This window comes from Leptosomus discolor, chromosome 17, assembly GCF_034619465.1.
Source record: "Leptosomus discolor isolate bLepDis1 chromosome 17, bLepDis1.hap2, whole genome shotgun sequence".
NCBI lineage: Eukaryota > Metazoa > Chordata > Aves > Leptosomiformes > Leptosomidae > Leptosomus > Leptosomus discolor.
The window spans coordinates 10,223,931-10,243,160 of NC_141407.1; the positions used below are offsets into that span (position 1 = coordinate 10,223,931).

At 40.5% G+C, this 19,230-nt stretch overlaps 1 protein-coding gene across 1 annotated transcript in view; it reads right to left on the reverse strand.

The window, feature by feature from the left end:
- The window catches only part of ATP9A (ATPase phospholipid transporting 9A), a 60,629-nt gene that overhangs the window by 20,829 nt on the left and 20,570 nt on the right, over nt 1-19,230 (reverse strand). Inside the window, exons 5-14 of the mRNA XM_086474613.1 lie at nt 17,642-17,700; nt 16,706-16,757; nt 16,043-16,137; nt 14,727-14,807; nt 13,296-13,371; nt 10,142-10,218; nt 9,391-9,551; nt 8,471-8,613; nt 7,587-7,699; nt 4,550-4,762 (exon numbers count right to left, since the gene is read on the reverse strand). Of these exons, the coding sequence (XP_086330739.1) occupies nt 4,550-4,762; nt 7,587-7,699; nt 8,471-8,613; nt 9,391-9,551; nt 10,142-10,218; nt 13,296-13,371; nt 14,727-14,807; nt 16,043-16,137; nt 16,706-16,757; nt 17,642-17,700 (1,070 nt within the window). The remainder of the gene's footprint in view (nt 1-4,549; nt 4,763-7,586; nt 7,700-8,470; nt 8,614-9,390; nt 9,552-10,141; nt 10,219-13,295; nt 13,372-14,726; nt 14,808-16,042; nt 16,138-16,705; nt 16,758-17,641; nt 17,701-19,230) is intronic.

Genomic DNA, 19,230 nt, shown 5'->3' on the forward strand with positions numbered 1-19,230 from the left:
GTCATGAGAGAAGACCAAAGCCTTTATTTTCCTTCCCTGACAATCCCCCCAAAATCCCCACCTCGGCTCATGCATCCATCTAAGATTGAGCCTGCTGAGATATGGGGGTTTAACTCTAGAAGCTGTCATGGCAGTAACGGATGGGAGCAGCAGCTGACATGAGCCCATATATCACTGGCCTCCAGAAAGGATCAAGGGATACTTTCTCCAAACAGACACAAAATACTGGGAGTATTTTACAGTGACATTTTCAAAGGCATGAGAATGCTGGGCACATGGTTGCTGCTGACTTGAAGGTTAATTATCCCTTGTGCCTTTCAAATTCTGCCTTTACTGCCTTAAGCGACCACGAATACCATATACAAAAATGGAATTTATTTTGGGAAATCACATACATGAGATACAGATAAAAATGGAACCTATAAATACTTCCATACAATACTTTACTAGATGAATTTATACAATTGGGTCTAATTGTAGAACCTTTTGTGAACTCAGCTTCCTTTCATCCACAATTATGCTTAAAAGACAACACAAAATAAACTTTTCCTTTCATAAAGTAGTCTTAAATCTCCAGATTAAAAAAAAAAAAAATTGAGTTGGCTTTGCCTTGAAAGACCTTTAAATCAATTTGAATCAATATTTGGTTTAATATTAGCAAGTTTTTGAAGGCTTATTCACAAAGATTACAACAAATCAAAGGCTCTTTCAAGCTTATCTTTTTCAAAAGTTTCTTCAAGTCATCCTTGGTGCATTGAAGTACGCAGTTACATAATCCTCCTAACAGTCTCCCAGAGCAGAGACGGAGCTTGAGTTTCTAATACTCTGGTTAATAAATAATTACCAAGAATTTTTCACAGCATGATGTTACGTGATGTTCAGTGCGCACAGCACTCGCTGTTGATTTGCCCACGTTGATAAGCTGCCAATGTCTGGAGATACAACTCTCTGCCTGCAGCTCAGCCTGTTAAAGCATCTTCTTTGCTACTTTCACAAGACATCTCCTCCCTCCTTTCCTGCCAGCATCTCATTTAAATCTTATGTCAGGAAGCATTTAAACCTCCCAAAAGAAAAGCCTTGTGCAGAGGAACAAATGGATGAGCAGCACGTCAGAGGTGCTACGTCATGCACATGACACACACCAAACCAACTGCATTGCACTGCGCTACGCCAGTCATTCCATATGGCCCGGAGACCATAAAAAGGTATGTCAATGGAAGGGGAAGAATAATGAAAGAAATACCCCTTTTCCATTCTGCTCCCAAGCAGGCATGGGTCCTGTCAGCCTTAATGGCTCTCCAGGTGAACCACATTCAGCACTGGAGGGGAAGTGGGGCTGACCCCTTTGAACATGCCACTTCCCAGCCTCTATAGTACTTAATGAATAATTACTGAGAGGGAAAGTGATATAATTTTGAAGGGTTTCTATCAGATGTACTAAAAGCATTGAAATTACCATCCCCATTCAATGGGCAACACAATGGGCCTAGCCTTTGGGAAGTGCTGTGGTACCAGCAGACAACACAGACAGCAACAAAAGCACTGACAGCTCTTCTGGCAGGGTCTGGGCACGCTGGGACAAGGGAGCACATTCCCAGCTCAGTGCCAGACAGAAGAGGTTTACTCTGTGCCATGCAAACAGGTAACTAGAAGTGCTCTGAGTCACAGAGAAAACACGAGAAACACTCAAGATGCAAAAATATGTTTACAGCTTAAACTGAGGAGATTTAAAAGCAGGCTTGAAATCCCTCAAACACCTTCAAGAGGAGAGCCCATGCTCACTGATGAGGAGAAATCAATAAAGTCCCTGACTGCACTCCAGGAGTTAGCAGCTCCATCCAGGCCAAGTCAGATCCAGATCTGAGCATTACAAAGCAAAGCAGCTACAGCAGCTCGGCACACTATGCCCCAAACTTTGCTCTTTCTGACAATTAAATTACCCAAGCCACCACTGAAGTGGGTATCGACTAATAAATTTCATTCTAAAGAGACAAATTGATCCTTCTGTGCCATGAGTTGCTCTACAAATGTCCCATTTAGGGTTGCCTAGGCAGACAGACAACAGGCAGAAACCAATTGATCAGTGCACCCTTTCATGTCCTGGCAGCTGCAGCGGGTTGTCAGGGTTAAAGACTGTTTGCCCAGGAATCCCAGGCACTCTTATCTCCGATCAGATTATATCTATTTCATTTCCCCTGTTAGTTACTGTATGGCTACAACTGACAACTGGCTTGCAGAGCCCCAAGGCTGTAACTGATATCTGAATAAAGATACTTCAAGACTTCTAAATGGCAGTGTGCACAGGAAACAAATTTAGGAAATCCTGCTTTCTGTTACAGGAAATGAATCCTATGCCAACTGGTAGAAATTACCCTTGCTGTTAAAGTAAAGAGAATACAAGTTTTTGTACTCATTTCATAAACTGACCTTCTCTGCCATGGCAATATTTTATTGATATAGGATTTCAAAGGCTGGCTTTAACAGGAGTCCAAAGCCATTCCCCTACAGGGAATGTTATTTAACAGCATCACTGTCTTCTCAAGGGCTTGGCTTGTGCTGATCCTGCGTTTTGTACCATCTAGTATGACATACACAGAGCATGTCTAAACAATATTTGTACATCTAAGACCTACAGAGAAGATTTCCTCAGTGCGGCAAAGCATATCTGATTTCTGAATCCACTGTAACTCTCTACTTAAGACACCACAAGAAAGGAAAAGAGAATTTAAACAATAATCTTGGAAGGATTAGTTATCATGCTATAGTAAAACAAACAAACAATAATCCCTTGGGTATTTGAGACAAATTGCTGAATAAATATTTTAAAGATAAAACAGTATAAAGCGAAAAATGAAAACAAAAATCACTGACTACACTATATACCACAGTATATACGCAAATAAACGGAGGATCTGTGCAAAAATAGCCAGTAAATGCTTTAGAGAGAGAAAAAAAAACAAACAACAAAACCCCACCAACTTAAATGCAGATCACAAAAATTACCATCTGGAAATCATTCAGAACTCATTTCAATCCAAAAGCAGTTGCTTTCTGTAAGCTGTCTTTACAGGGGAGAGCAATGCATTAGAGGAGAAAAGCAGGCAGGCAAAACACCGACCTGGATTATGTGAGGGGAGAGGACACACATGCACACTGCTCACCAGCTCCAAAGCCAGGGAGGAGTAAGTGCTTGTTGTCACTGCAGGTACATCAATGGAGAAGGCTGGGGCGGGGGGGCAAAAGCAAAGATGCAGCTTGTGTGTAGTACAGACAAGAACACATCACATGCAATGAATTAATTGCCTACTTTGGAAGGAAAACATTATAGGCAATGTTTTGAATGTACATGAAAAGTGGAAACTAACTCTGTGTGTCAGTCTTTCAATAATACATGCAATAATCTCAAAATCCTCACATAGCTGGGCTTCTAACAAATAAATTTATTTCTATGCCAAAAATTTCTCACCTCTAACAATGAGGAAAGCCAACTTCTCTTGTGATGTCAAAGGTGAAAAGGTTATTATCAGAGGCAAATCTGTTTTATTTGGTGCAATAAATGGAAGAACCCTTCAAATGTAGTCAAATGGGTGATAATCTCATACCATCAGTATAAAGTTTCAAACCAGTCTTTCAATGGCACAGAGCAAGTGTAATTGTACAACTTCATAGAAAACACATTGTTTTACCTTGGTTGCACTAAAGAAGATCTATCCAAGAAGCATAACCAATATATGAAACCATATTTTATTCCTCCTGTCTTCGTCACAGAAAGAAACAACACTAACTAGATTTTGCAAATTTTGCAGAGGGTGGCAATGAGAACTTTAGTTGTAAGTTCTATACTGAACCCGATCTCTCAAGTGTTAAGTAAAAGTCTCCAGCGAGTCTCTGGAGAGCTGCAAAGCTTCTCTCTTCTGTACCACCCTGTGTAGCCCTGGCTGGACTGGGTGCCAGCAGAGAACTGGCAGGGCACAGCTTTGCTCTGAGACAAACTCTTGTGCACTGCACTCAGTCTGCAGAATCAACTCGGGCTCCATGTCTGTCCCATCCGCTTGGGAAGGGATACGTCCTGTGTTAGCAGTGCCAACTTTTCACTTGGTTTACAAGTTCAAACACCTTGCAGATCAGGGACAAGCTGACTTGTGGGAGTCCTCTAACCCCCTCCCACAAATCACGTCCCCCCCAAAACCAAGACAAGATTGCCTATGATTTACCAAATGCGGTCAAAGGGACTCATGGTGTTGAACTGCAAAATATACCCTGAACAAAAAGTGCAGAAACATGAGCAACACTCTCAGATGCCAAGGCTGATAAAACAGCCAGATACTAGTCACGATATAGCTCTGTAGGTTCAGGCAAAGAGGCAGACTTAGCTGAAGTATATCAGCTGAGAGGGCACTTATGGTCTAGTTGTGGGTTCCCAGTGCAACAAATGCATTAAAATACTATTATCCCTTCACTAGACTGGAGTACTTTCACCAAATAATTTTTTTTTTCAGGAACAAGCAAGGTCATATTTATGTTTTTATACACCCAAACAGATACTGACCTCATCAGGACTGGAGGCCTGGTACACCCTGCAGGAGTCCTCGTAGTGTCTCTCTGCTTCAGCCTGGTCGGTCACCCCATTGGACTCGTACACTGGTGTCACGTTGTGGCACAGCGCGATTGCCTTCACCGCCTCGTGCACTCGGCTGCTCATGGTTTTACGCACCTTGGTGGCTAAGGTAAGGCCCTTCAGGGCAGGGGGGTCCTGAGATTGCTTATAAAAAACAAAAGCAGAACAAAGTCTTACTGCAGGGGAAAAAAAAAAAGTTTTAAATCAAGTTTTTACTTCAGTGAAGACCGTATCTGTGGCAGCTGTGCAGACTTTTACATCCCCAGGAATGAGACACACTCTTCATACACCTTAACACAGACCATCACTGGGAACATACTCCAGTGTAATGTAACTCCTTGATCATCATTACTGGTGGAGTAAAGTGCCCCAAAAAATTTACCTAACATTTTGGAACAGCATACTGAGAAAAAGACCCTTAGTTGCAGATCCACCAAACACCGACTGGTGAAAGACCAAAGTGACAAGACTCATTGAAACCACTTTTTGCTCCACAAAAGACCAGTGGCTTTGAAAATTTAGAGTAAATTTGGTTTCATGTGCAAGAGAATATAATTGGTGAAAACTGAAAACAGATGACTTGTATGGACCTAGAAAATCTTAATTACATTCATTTAATTTTTAATACTATTTTTAGTATCAGAATGGAAGTCTTCAGATAATTGCACAATTACTAAATTATCCTGGTTGAAGAAGGGACACACAGTGATCTAGTTTCCTGCTCTGTTAACCTTTAGTGTCAAAAGGACAAAAGTTTCACTTCCAGGTCAAAGGCCACAACATGGTAAAAATAAGAGCAAAGAATAAGAACTACAGTTCAAAATGAATCATCACCAGCAAATGCTTCTCATTATAAGGAATCTCACTTGGTAATGATAAACATTTTGAGACATATCCTTTACCAGTGTAATTCCATATGCTATTTTCCACACTCTAGTGATTAGGACACACAAGATCTTCAAATTTAATATTGCTGCTCATCAGCACTGTTGCACAGGCTTTAACCAAATCAAACAGCAGCAAACCCTCAGCTGACGTGTATTTAGACTGACATAAAGCACTAGTCCCATACTGGACTAGTCAGTCACCCAAGCATTGTTGACAAATATTGAATACGTTGACAAATAATTAACCAGTAGTCAAGTGTTCTCTGGAGATTGAGTACAAAACGAGGTCAAATAGATCTGAAGTCGGGGGGGGGGGGGGGGGGGTGGAGGAATGGGTTTGTTTTTGTTTGGGTTTTGTTTTGTTGTTTGTTTGTTTAAGTACAATTCAGTTGTTTAAGAGTCTCAACACCTAGAGAAGACCCAGATACTAAGGCAGCTGTGAAAGCAGAGGAAGGAAAGAGAGAGTGATGGCTTATAGGAGTTACAAGTTACCTGAGACACAAGCCAGTCAAAAAGATAATTACTCAAAATCCCAGTATTTATCAATTATTATAGGCTCAGTTAAAAGCACATTGCAGCCTGACAGTTTGCTCAGGGAAGAACTGTGCCACCAAACATATCACTGAGGTCAAGGAAACCTGCTGAGCATCTTTACCACCATGAACAAAATCCCTACATAAAAATCCCATTTACAGTACATGGTGCCTTCTTCCAGGCAAGAATGCTGGCTTCATGTTTCACTTTGGGGGGGGGTATAGAAAGTGTACTTCAGTCTAAAATCTCTAGAGGAAAGCAAAATCAATGTGACATGAAAAATCCAGTTCACTCCATTAGGCGTGCACGCTCAAGGAAAAGCACGGGCACTTCGAAAACTACTTCTGTGGTTTCTGTAGGAATGAAGCAATCCCACAACTACTGAGAAATGAAAATGCTTAACATATGACACAGGAGTAGTAACCCATCAGTAACCCATCAGTCTGCAGATTGTATCTCTGGAATCACATTTTACAAAAGAAAAAATAATCTAATTGTAAATCACAAAAAATTATTTCTAGCTGCAGCTGAGAGAATGATTATTAACAGAAAATGAAAAATAATGCTTCCATGATTACATAATTAGTGACAATTCTTAAATCTTTTATAAGTACCACTCAGAGGGGTGGCTGGAACATCAGCCACTGACAGCTGGTTTGTTTTTGTTGTAAGGGTAATGTTCTCAAGCAAAACCTCATCCCTCATTTTACAAAGGAAGTTTCAATTCATAAGCATCTTGTCCATTGTAACATGCTAAGGAATGCAGTTTTCTGACTCAGACAAGTCACATGGCTTACCTGGCTATCACACAAAACTGAAATAAAAGTCTAAGAACAGAGATGAAGGCTTTTTAGATGCTGGCTCATCCTGTGATACTGAAAGAGGAATGCAAGGCAGAGACTTCCCAAACCAGGATTTTCCTGTTTTATACTTTACAGATTGACTTTGCTGCCTTTTTTAGGTGTAGATAGTTCTCAAAGCAGATGTCAGTTACGCACCATGTAAGATCACTGGTATGTTAGTGGAAGAATCCCACTTTTACCATTTAATTTTTTAACCATCAGGCCTAAAGCAGTGATACTGGTACACTGTTCTCTGTTACTGCTTACTAAGTACTGATGGCTCCTCTTCCTTTATTATTGCCCCAGTACACAGTATTTCAAACAGCAACTTAATCCACTAAACACTGCCCAGTGCCAATTTTTCAACAAAGCAAATGCTGTGGTTGCTGTACATGGTGAATATCTAAATAAAAGTATCCTATTTTATAGCCAGACCTCAGTACTAAGACACAGGCACATACACTTGCTTACACTTGCAGATCCGTGCATGTGTTATGGCAGTTAAAGACTAGTGGATGTGAAACAATCTACAAATGTAACAAGTAATCATGGTAATATTTACGTATTAAGCACCCAATGACCTTCAGGCTTTTCCAAAAAGTAACAGTTAACAAGCAGATCCCTGCCATATTAATTCACCATTAGCCCAGTGACCTGGGAAATTGTTCTGTGAACAAAGAGTTAAGTAACGCAATTTAATTCTACCTGCGTGTATATACTGAATATGTGGCTCTGCACTTCATCCATGGAGTCCAGGCCATAAGCTACTGTTCCCAGGTGAAGCCGCTTGAAGACCATCTCGTTCTGCGTAAGAGTCCCTGTAACAGAAGCAGCACCAGACATGGAGGGGGAAACAACACACCTACTCCCCAGCACATGTTCTCATTTTTGCTGTACCCCAAACACAAGAGAGACTGGGCCAGAAGCTGAATCAGTCACTACACCAGGCTCTCAGCACAGGCTGAGGTCAGCAAAAAAGACAATATTAAGAAATCTGAGGTCTGATTCTCCTGGGAAGTAGTGGTGTACGTCACTGTGCCAGTAAGTAAGAAAGAGATTCACCCCAAAGTCAATGCCAGCAAGAGCTGCAAGTGGAATTCTGGTCCTGTTTGGAACCAAAGAGAATTGGAACCAGCTTCAATGGGACCAGGATTTATGTCAGACCAATCTTTTCATTACCACTTAGGTCTCCTGAATTCATGCTCAACTTTAAAAGTGTAAGTACAGCTACAGACAGACCAATAGTACATTTCTGCCTATACACGTAAGCTGTCTCCATCTGGCTTTGAAAAGTAACCGTAGAAATTGCTTTAATTTTAGTTTTACCCTCCGCTTTTGCTTTAATACCACATTTTAAGTGTTCTTTAAAGTAGCATAATATTCCTGTCCTATCTTACTTCATTAAGTGCGTTCAGAACAAAAAAAAGCAAAAATTTTTTTCAAAAACTAAATTGTATTGTCAAAGTGACAGGAAACGCTTATTTCTTCTAGTCCGAAGAAATCTTACATTACACTCTCTGGCTGGACGAAAGTATAAAAAATCCAAACAACAACATACCATGACTCAAAACTATTTTCTGCACAGATACCTGTTTTGTCTGTGAGCAAATAGGATATCCTCCCCAGCTGCTCAGGAATAGTGCTGGACCGAACCACAGTCCCAGGGATTTTGGAATCTCTGCGGATCACCCAGCTGTAGACAATTTTCCCCATGTCCAGATTCACACGTAAACTATGCAGGAGGAAGCAGGGGGGGAAAAAAAATGTATCACTAGTTAAACTTCGGAAAAAACCACTGTGAACTGCCACGCTTCAACGAAAGGACACGTCTTACATGCTGAATTTGAGCTGCCAAAGAGAGTGTTTCAGGAGAAGTATATTCAAAGTCAGTGATCAGGTGGCAAATGGGGAGAAAGACTGTGCACTGCTGCAGTGGTATTCTAATTTTATCATCTGTCTTTGAATTATGTTGAGAAGAACAGATATAATTTGAGGGGAAGATGGACACTGACAAGTATCATTCTATGATTCTAAGTAAGGACAGTGTGATTGATATGCAGACAACAGGTTAAAAATGGAACTGAAATGAATCCCAGACCTACACCAAAAGTAACAATCTACTTATTAATATAGTACTATTAAATATTAAAGTTTGTCTGCCCTAAAAGGCAACTGGGTCCTATTACACGACATGCTGCCTAAATAAACCTCCTTTTCCATTTTTCACTCTGCTCTTATCAACGTAACCAAGTAGCCCAAAGACTGAGAGGAGGGGCCTTAAACGACTAATCCACAGTCCGAGTTAGAGTCAGTGAATGGGTGAATTTGTCGAACAGCAGAAACAACAAGCAATTCCTGTGTTTGAACACTAATTTGATTTCTATTTCTGGATTCGCTTAGTTGTCAAATGAGGAATAGATAAAAGTTTACGTGTTTGTTCATACTAGAAGCATGGAGGATGACACAAAACAAGCAGTATTTTGCTGGGAAGAATTAGCAATTGCCTTACCTAATGGGAATGATGTTTGAGAACAGAAGGAGAAATCTTATGATCTGAAGATACCAACGGCCGGCAAAATGCTGAAGGGCCACCATGACAAGTGAGACCACCACAAGAGCCCCAAATAGGATCTTGGTAAGACAGTTCACTTCCAAATCAAAAAGACCAATCTAAAGAAAGGAAAGACATTTCAAGCACACAAATGAAGATGTTAGCTCAATGTAAGATTCGCAAAGCGAATGAACTGCCATATCCAAAGAGCTGTTCTCCACTAGTCAACTTCTTCTCTTTTAAAACACTATGAACATCCTTAAATTTATAAGCAATAATGTTGCCAGCTTATTGAGTAAGACTTCCATCCCTTGGAAGCTAAGCAATGCATGAAGCGGTGTGAAAGGACTCATGCTGCCAAAAGCTGCAGACTATATAAAACATCCCTGCACCTTGTCTTAGCTTCAATATAATAGAAGAATGCAGCAAAATAAGCTTTCCTATTCTAACTGGGACTATCTCATTATAATCATATAAAACAACAGTTTTAGCAATCTTAAAGTGAGAAGACACAGGTATAATAGGATCAAAAAAATAAGGAGAAATAGGCTCTGCTATGGTAACTATCTTAAATCATAGGCTGGAATATATGAATCATTATTCCTATGAGGCTGTCCCTGGAGTGTGTACGTATAGCATTTGGAAGGATTTTCCTTTAAAAATGGTAAATTTCTGCCCCTTTTTATTTAAGACTATTTCCTCACCATACCTTACTTCTTGGGTTTGAAGTATTCATCACACTGCGTAGTTCCCTTCCAGTGTAAAGGACAACTCCCACAACAGTACCTAAAGAAAACAGAGCATGCATCAGCCGAAGATAAACAACCTTCATTTGTTTTCTCTGTAGAAAAACTTGTTGAATCCAAAGGCTTGACCATTAGAAAGGATTTTTAGCAGGTTAATTTTAGAAGGAATAGCAACCAGGAACTAAAAAAGCTGGTACCTAAAATACAAAAGCTATGAAAACACAGACTTTGAACAGAAGAAATCCTACAAAAAGTCATGTCTTAAACCACACTGCCCATATGGTTGGACTTAGTACAGCAACACAGACTGCATCAACTAATGTGCATGGAAACAGAAGTCAACTGCTTTGCTCTCTTGAGAGCAAACCCTTTCCCCGACCCCCTTTTGATGTCAGTTATCTCTCCCAACCATAAATAAAAGTTGCTAAGGACAGAGAATTTCTTAGTCTTCCTCCCACTTTGAATCTCACTTAGCTGTGGGTCAGTTTGTCTTGCATTAGATAGTGGTCCTTCATTGTGCATCAAAATTAAATCAGCGCTCTGGGCTACAGTCGTTCTTTATTGGTGAAGGTTGCCACAATCAGAATAAACCAAATGAATTCCAACAGCTTTCAAAGAGAGAATTACCTTAGTTTAGAATGTACAATTAATTATTTGTGCAATCGCTGTTCCCAGTGAAAGGTGAATCATACCAACTCCTACCTTACTGTAACAGATGGAGCTGCTGGGAGCCTATCGGTGTATTTTAATGCTATGTCCCGCAGTTGCTAAAGAGCTGAGAGCAACAAAGCTCTCCCTTTTCTTCTCGCAGAAACATAATAGGGTTTAGCACCATAAATTACTGGGTTTCTACAGTTTTCTCTTAAAGACTTTGCAAAAAGACATAAAGAATAAGCTATATACCATCAAGAGTTTAAAAGCTGCTATTGCCAAAGTCTAATTTTTTACTAGAAAATTTTAGAGGTCTGTAAGAATGAAGAAATACATTGCCATTTTATACTGTGCTATTCCCCTGCTTCCATTAACGATCAAAGTTTTAACAAGCTGCAAGTGAATTATTTTTAAATAAGACTGATTCAAAAGAGGCGGTTTCTAAAAACATGCTGGAAACATTCCTAAAAAAAACCCAAACAAAACCAAAAAAACCCAACGAATTACTGGAGCCAGATGGCAGGTGGTAGTAAGATCATCACAATTCAAATCAGCAGATGGCACAGCTACTCCAAATCAACTGCAAACAGTCAAGAGTCAGACCCATTCCTACTACAGCAGATGGAGAAAGCCACATAGCTCTGCTTCGTCTTACAAGCAATGGCATCACCACAACTTGACAGCTTTCACTTACAGAGGAAGAAAAATAATATCCCCATTTTTATTAACAGAAATAACCTACAACATGCTATTTATTATTGCCATAGGAGAAACAAAACTTAGTATTGATCAAGTCAGTCAAAATGAGAGGGAAAACCTGTCAGGGCTAGAAAACAGCTTGAAAGCACACTGGTACGTATAAAAAGAATGTTTCTAGTTGTTTTATGGCCATTCAAAATAGACTCCATTGCATAAATACTCTGAAACGATGAAAATATTTGCAAATGTCATTCCTATTAACTGAACTCACGAAGATGTCTGTCTACAAATAGCTTATTCAGAAAGGAGGATTAGATTCAAACAGTAAGTTCACCTGGGCAGAGAGGAGGTCGTTGCATGTCTGGATACAGACACTAAGACCACCCAGGACTTCTAGACAGCGCTGAAGTAGTGACCAGGTGGAGCAGAGTGTGCGCTGTGCCCTCCTTTTGGGAAAAATGTCTGCACCCACATGTATATTACACACAGCTGAGCATACAGCGGAGGAAGAGTTTCTACCCTCAGCAGGCACTGGCTGTGAATGTGCTGAGGGCAGGAGAGCATTTCGCTCTGACTTCAGTAGGACTCTTCACTGTAACACACCCCCGTGTTAGGCTCAGCCATAGCAGTATGAGATCTGCAACGCTTCAAGAGCTGGTACAAATTAAAGCTTCAATACATGAGGCAAGAAAGCCCCTCTGGGAAAGGGTCCTGAGGGGAGAGAAACCATACAGGACAGAATCACAAGAAGTGGCTTTCCATTTCTCCATCCATTTTGTTCAAATGCAGGATGAGCTGAGATTCATGCATTAAGCAGCCTGACGGGTACTTGAAGCTGCCAGGCTGACTACATGTGTCTACACTTACAGGGAAGGCAGGCAGGTTACCTACTGCATGGCAATTACTAATCTATAAACATAATCTACTTGATTAAGTTGTATTTGAACAACTAGTTTTTTACAATCCCTTGGTCACAGCACTGTGACAACACTGTAATACATTTCAAAGAAGAGTCAGAGGAGGATTAGATAAAAACATACAGGAATAAAATTTATTCACTTTTTTTCTGCTTTTAAAAGAGCAAATCAAAAATCTTTCCAGTGCTTCAAAAAAAGTATTTTGAAGTTCATGTTCCTTCCCGTTATTATTAATTTCATGTACACCCAGGTACTGCATTGTGAAGTCTCTCCATTCAACAACTTTAATTCCAGAACAGAATTTCACTCTCTTCCAGCTACTGCCCTGCAAACCTTGCAAGTGTGCTGGGCAGGAGAGGAACAAGGCTTTTACTTTGACAAACCTCTATAAAGAGGGCATTGATTAATCTCAGGCCTTGGGAGCTTATCGTATATATAAACCAATATCTGTCAAAGAATTATTTTTTTTTTCCTTTTTGAAAGTATATAAGACAAACTCAATGGAAGCACTTACCTGGAAATCTTTCATCTTAGCTTCTGTTACCAGAATCTATTTGACACCGTTTCTGTTACAGATTAGGATGTCAATGTGGAGAGCAATTAAGTGCTATTCTGGTCTAGATGCTACAGAAGTGCCCAAAGGCCACTCCAATTCTTTCTCATCTAGGAATGTCCAAGTGGCAATTAGACGTCAGCTCAGCTCCCCAGAGGTGTTAGAACAAGTGGGAAACCTCATTCCAACTGCTAATTTCTCCAACTGACAGAGATTATTATTCCATTACAAAAAGACCTTTAAAAATTGTTAACATATTCCCTTAAAAAAAAAAAATTACACACGCCTTCATCTTACCTGATGCAATCACAGTGCTGGCCCACAGGGTGTTTTCTATGCTTAAACTTTCATTTACTAGAGGGTCACTGTCCTCCTACAACAGGATAAAACCAAACTCGTCAGTAACGTAAAAAGCCAGTGGATGTCAGAGTTACATAGAGGTGTTTGGAGAGGCACACCGGGAGTATCGGTGCAGGGCTTCTTGATAAAATGGAGGATTTTTCATAAACCCAGGTTAATCTCTTGTTGGGTTAAGAACATGAGCACTTTGTTTCAGTAGAGCAGATGGGTTGGGGGAAAAAAAAAAAAAATCTATTAAGATACCTCTGCCTGCTGAAGTCCCCCAGAAAGCATAAATGAGAACGGGATTTGTCAGCAGACCTCCAGGGATTACAGGACAATGTTCCCTCACTTGGGTCATGCAGATTAATAGCACTTCTGCTACTGTAAGATCTCACTGAGGACCTGTTTGGACTGCTCAGTGATGCCTAGAAAGTTGTCTGATACACACCAGAGAACAGTTACAAGAAAGCATGATTACTCTCAGGCACCAAAAGATTAATTCTACATGATTGTACCTTTGCATGAGAAAGTAAATTATGTCTGTGCAGGTTTACACAAGAACGGCCTCCCCAAGCCACTCCTCTTCCATGCCAGCACTGCTAAACCAGATTAAACCATGCCACACAAACAAAGAGCAAAACCTACAATTTTGAACTAAAACATCAGCAGACAACTTCTAAAAAACTGTAACTGTCTCCTATTTGTTACAAAACCATTTGTCCTCTGAAAGCTCCCCAAGGGTATTAGATGAATCTCTCAAAATTTTCATAATCCCACTGAGAGGAAAAAACCCCAACCTTTTGCCCCAAATACACAACACATCTTCCCAGCAAGTCAAAAGATATGTATTTTCTAATGGTGATATTTCACAGTGGCTCTGGGCTGCTGCCCTCTGAAATTGGGGGCAGATATAACTGAGTTCACATAGGTTGCATGCAATTGAAGGCAAAACCACAACTGACACAGAATTAAGACTGCTATTGCCTGACGTAGCTAACATCCCCTGTCTTTTCACAATTAAAGGATTTTAATCCTACAGAGTCCACGGTGGTCCAGATTGTCTTCTGAACAGACACCATGAATATGTAACTACCCATCTCAGTCTGAATTTTCAGATCAAATACCTTCAGAGTGAGTTCCTTAATCCCAGACAGCCTATGACACAGTCTCCAAGTCAAAGCTTCAATAACTATATTTTTGTTTCAGATTTATTTCACAGATTTTATGAAGGAAAATAAATAAAAGACAGAAAGAAAGAAGAGACAAGGAATGGCAAGACAGACTTCACCATTTCTCCTAAAAAACTCTGGCATCCTGGTAGCATTCAGCAGGTTTGCACAGCAAACACGACATACATGATTTCAAGCATATGTCAGCAAGACTCACCCTTGTGAAGGTCCCCACGAAGTTATGTATATCGATATTGGGTTCTTCTGCATATACATAGGCTCGGATTTGCAGTAGGTCCTATAAAACAGAGATGTTTTGGCAGACAGTCAGACAACCACATTTCAGTAATGCACAAATGTTTCTACCAAAATACTTTGAGCAAGTTAAGATAATTACTAAATGGTGTTATTTACTGGAACCCAACTGTCTAAAGGAAATACAACTGGTGTACCAGCTTCTCCAAAGAGTATTTCTTGAATGGATACCTGAGATACTCCTGGGAGTTACTTAGATGTCGGTGCCCCATAAAAGAAACTTCAGCCTGAATAATCAAGACAGCATAAGACACTCATTACTTTGTAGGAAAGAAGGTTTGGACTAGTCTTCCAAGGCAACCAAGGAACACCCTATCATTCAGTATTTAGTTCAAGGTGCCAGCATCACTAGGAACAGTTCTGTGGTGACAAGATACGCCAATTCTGCACAGTGCTGACTCCTACACATGCACGAACTATTCACTCCATGGAGAGAACTCCTTGCTTCAAAGCCTTTGTATAAAATAAACTTCTTGCACTTTTTTACAGATAGAACATCAATAAAGCAGGTACTCTGATCCCTCTTTCTTTTTCTTGTTCTCTTTTTTTAAAAAAAAAAAAAAACAGAAGGAAAAGAAAAACAATGCATGAACTACTTTAGCTAAAGGTTTTGAGAAACAGCACATTTGATGGAAGCTATCTGCTTATTTCAGATCATACAGTAGAGCTTCCATGGTGACATGCCTCCTTTCATAAAGGCAAGCAATGAAAACTTAATGGCCTCTGAAGCCATTTCATGAAAATGCATTAATTTTGCCTCTGAACATACTGCAGTGCAAGGAACAAAAGAACTTGAGAAGTACCACCACCAAGGCTACCTATCCTGCAACAAGACTATCCTGCAGTAAGTTACTGCAGTGGTCTCTGGAGAGGACAAAGAAAATCGGAGCACCCTACCATTAGCCACGTCCTGCTGCAAGGTCATTCTCTAGCTGCCGCTCCAGTGCCCATCTGCACAGTTTTACGATGACAGCCATGGGGAACAGAGACACCTAGCTTCACCTTACCTGAAATCTTGCCTGGAGCTCGGGAAGAGCTAGTTTACTTTTACATTCTTTGTTGCCAAAGCTAATCTGTAGCATGCACTGAGCCCTGTGCAGAACAATGCTGCATTAACCTGTTTCTCAAAACAGGCCATTAACTGAAGCACCTGAACATTTTTCAGGTAAAACAGATACAAGTTTTTCAAGTACAGTATTTAGTACAAAGGTAACTTACGGAAGCAGTTGGCAGTCTCTGAGTACAGGTAACAGGCAGCCGCAATTTCCAGTCTGTCTCACCATCCAACTGGTCAGTGCGAAGGAAGCAAGACCCTGTGGATTTTCAGCACCAGTCAGAGCTCTTTCCAGATCTGTCTTAGGTACATGTATATGAAATGGCTTCATATCTAGGGCAACCTTTTTCCTTTGGAAACAGTATCTGATTTCAAGTAACACTTATTAAGAACATAAGAATGATATTCTTGCATTACACATTAATTTCCTTTCACTAGTCAAGAATACAGTGAGACTCTGCACTCTATCTTTACGACATCTGCAATGTTCTCATTAGTCTTTACGTTTTCTAATCCTTCTGATCAAACATTTCCTTAGCTCACATACAACAAAACAAACCTGAATGGCAAGTAAAATGATTTACATCTAAAATGCAAACTGTTATGCAACTAGATTCATTTCCCCTGGATTCAACCTCCTACGTTCTTTGATTAGCAAACAAAAACAGAGCATAAAATCCTGAGAAGTGGTGGTCCATAAAAGCATTTGAATTCTCTCTCTAAAATTTTACTATTATCTATTTCTTTCACATTTCCAAAAGATAATTTTCTCTAAACAACCAGTGAAAAGTTAATGGCTATTTTGACAATTGGTTCCAGATGTTTACCATTCTTCTCCGATGTCCTCAGGAAGATCATGTCAGCAGGGACCCGCTGGTTCTGTTAGGAGAAGAAAGGCCATTATTGTGCATACACCCCTGCACGCGTGTGCAGCCGCCTTCCACAGCCCCACCGTGACAAGCAAAAGGGATATGGAGGAGAAAGAGGATTTCTTTGTCAAACTGAAGCTTGGTATTCATTTTACTTTGAATCCTAAACTCACTACCCTGCAGAATTCCAAGTGTAGAATAATAACTGGTGTCAGCTCCCACTGACCAGACCCACCAACAGCGAGGGTTACAAAAGGCCTAGTGAGTAATTCTAGAAGTATGAAGAAATTTTAAATTAATGCTGGTTTCCTTTCAAGAAGTCCCATGCTAGAAGAAAGCATGTATCTGGAATCTACAGCTACCATTTTTCTCGGTTTTGCACTGCATATTTTCATACTAATGGTTTTAGGTCACAGCCGCTTGCACAGAGAGCATGCGGGGAAAAAAAAAATAAACAGTGGATAAAAAACCCCACACATAAACTTGTATAAAGGAGGAAATACACCTGTACATACCAGTGCCTACGAATGGACCACTGTGTCTCCCAATACTTGTGTTGTTTACACCCAAAGCAACATTTGGATGTTGCGTATGTATCAGGTATTAAACTGAGTCCAACAGGACCAGGGAGGCTCTTTATCTTGCTATAGTGTAAGTGGAAAAATTAGGTTATAGGTGCATATCTACAGATTTGCTCTCATTTGTAAAGATGATGATGCTATTTCAGTGGGGCAAGGGAGGGTGAACCCTGAAAAGTGATTAAATATTGTAACTACTGTTCAACACTAGACATTCTAAGCCTATCGTAAAGCAAACATGACTTCAAAATATCTCATTTTCTACAGTCTTGCAAAAAAAGTACTTTACACAGGAAAGATACACATAAAGGCTAACCTTTTCAACAATGATGAGGTCGCCTACTTGTATATTAGAGCTCTTCACCTTCACAGTCCCTGCAAAGTGAAGATACCAGTGCATTAGAGCAGCAGCAGGACGCAGTTTGTGGGTGCTGTATACCCTTACCTCCCTTCCTTCCACTTCACTATTCTGGAGAAAATGGGCAACGTTTCTGTCGCAAGAACTAGGCAACACTGCACTGTAAAGACTTACCAAGCCCACTGCTCCCACTAGGTAAAGCAGTGGGTCTCAATCTGAAAAAAGGAGTGAAAGCCTCTCATCTAACAGATCCAGACCCCAGTGCTGGATGCAGAAACCCCCTGGTTACTCTCTAGTGACAGCTCTGAAACAAGCCTTTAAGCTTTTTTTTGGTACTGCTTAACCCAGGAATTCAAAATACTTTCAGCATCAGGCAGACAACAGAGGAAGAATAGGAAAATTATAATAGGGAATCATCAACTCCTGACTCCTTTTCCTTAGGTGGTTGAAAATTTAAAGCTCAACTCTCAAGCCGAGTCCTGGAAGCCATAAGTACAATGGGCCTATCTTAAAAACCAGGCTCATTTCCTTCCATGCTGCAGCTCTTGTATCTGGCTCAGCTCCACCACCTCTCCTTTGCCTCTCGATGGACACAACCTGAACAAGCCCTGCAGAGTAGGGTCCTACAGAAAACATGTAAATATTTATTTCTTTGCAGCTGTCAAACATTCCCCAGTTGCTTTAAAACAGGGGATTAATTTAACAATTGGATAGTAATTTCAAATCATTAGCCAGCTGTAGATTTGGCTTCTCAGACTAACTAGTGATTTATAATCAGTTAATTTGAACCCTGCCTCTATGTGTCTGTCTGTTATATTTCAACAAAAGCCTCTTTAATCTGCTGTGATTTGAGTGGAAGTGGGGGAGGCACGTGGAGCTCACCCCAGCACGGACAACACTCCTACTGTACCTCGAAATTCATGGGCTAACTGGCCAGATAGCAGCTCAGGGGAAAGGAGAAGGGGGAAGGGAGGGGGAATAGAAATTAGCACAAAGCACAAAGGTCACTAGGATTTTACTACTGGCAGTCCCTTCATTAGCATCCTTCTCAGGATATGCTTCAGTGTTTCTGCTCCAAATTAACAATGAAAGCCATTCTGGGCTCCCGGCAGCCTGCTGCTTTGGTGACACACTGTGTGCTTAACAACATGCTTCATCACTGCTGCTAATAAATGCAGACTTCCTTACATGCTGTAATTATTCCTACAAATTATAAGCAGTCATGGCCCATTTCACAAATGTGTCTTTCGTGGATTCTGGGTTTTGCCTTGCGAGATTTTTAGTTTAAAAAAAAAAAGGGTAAACAAAATGAATGCTGGGCTAAAGACATCTCTGCCGGGGCAGGAAGCATACCAGGGATTAAGAGTCCATTACGCAGAGGCTTGAAAAGAAAAGCCGCACTCCAAGAGGATCCAAAAAAGCATCCCTGGCAGTCTTCTGTATGGGCTATACAAAGTTAGGTACTATGACACTAAAAGGGTCTGACAGATAACATCTCTTCCTCTCCTTTTAATATGGTTATTCACAAAACAACAAAAAGTGCTTTT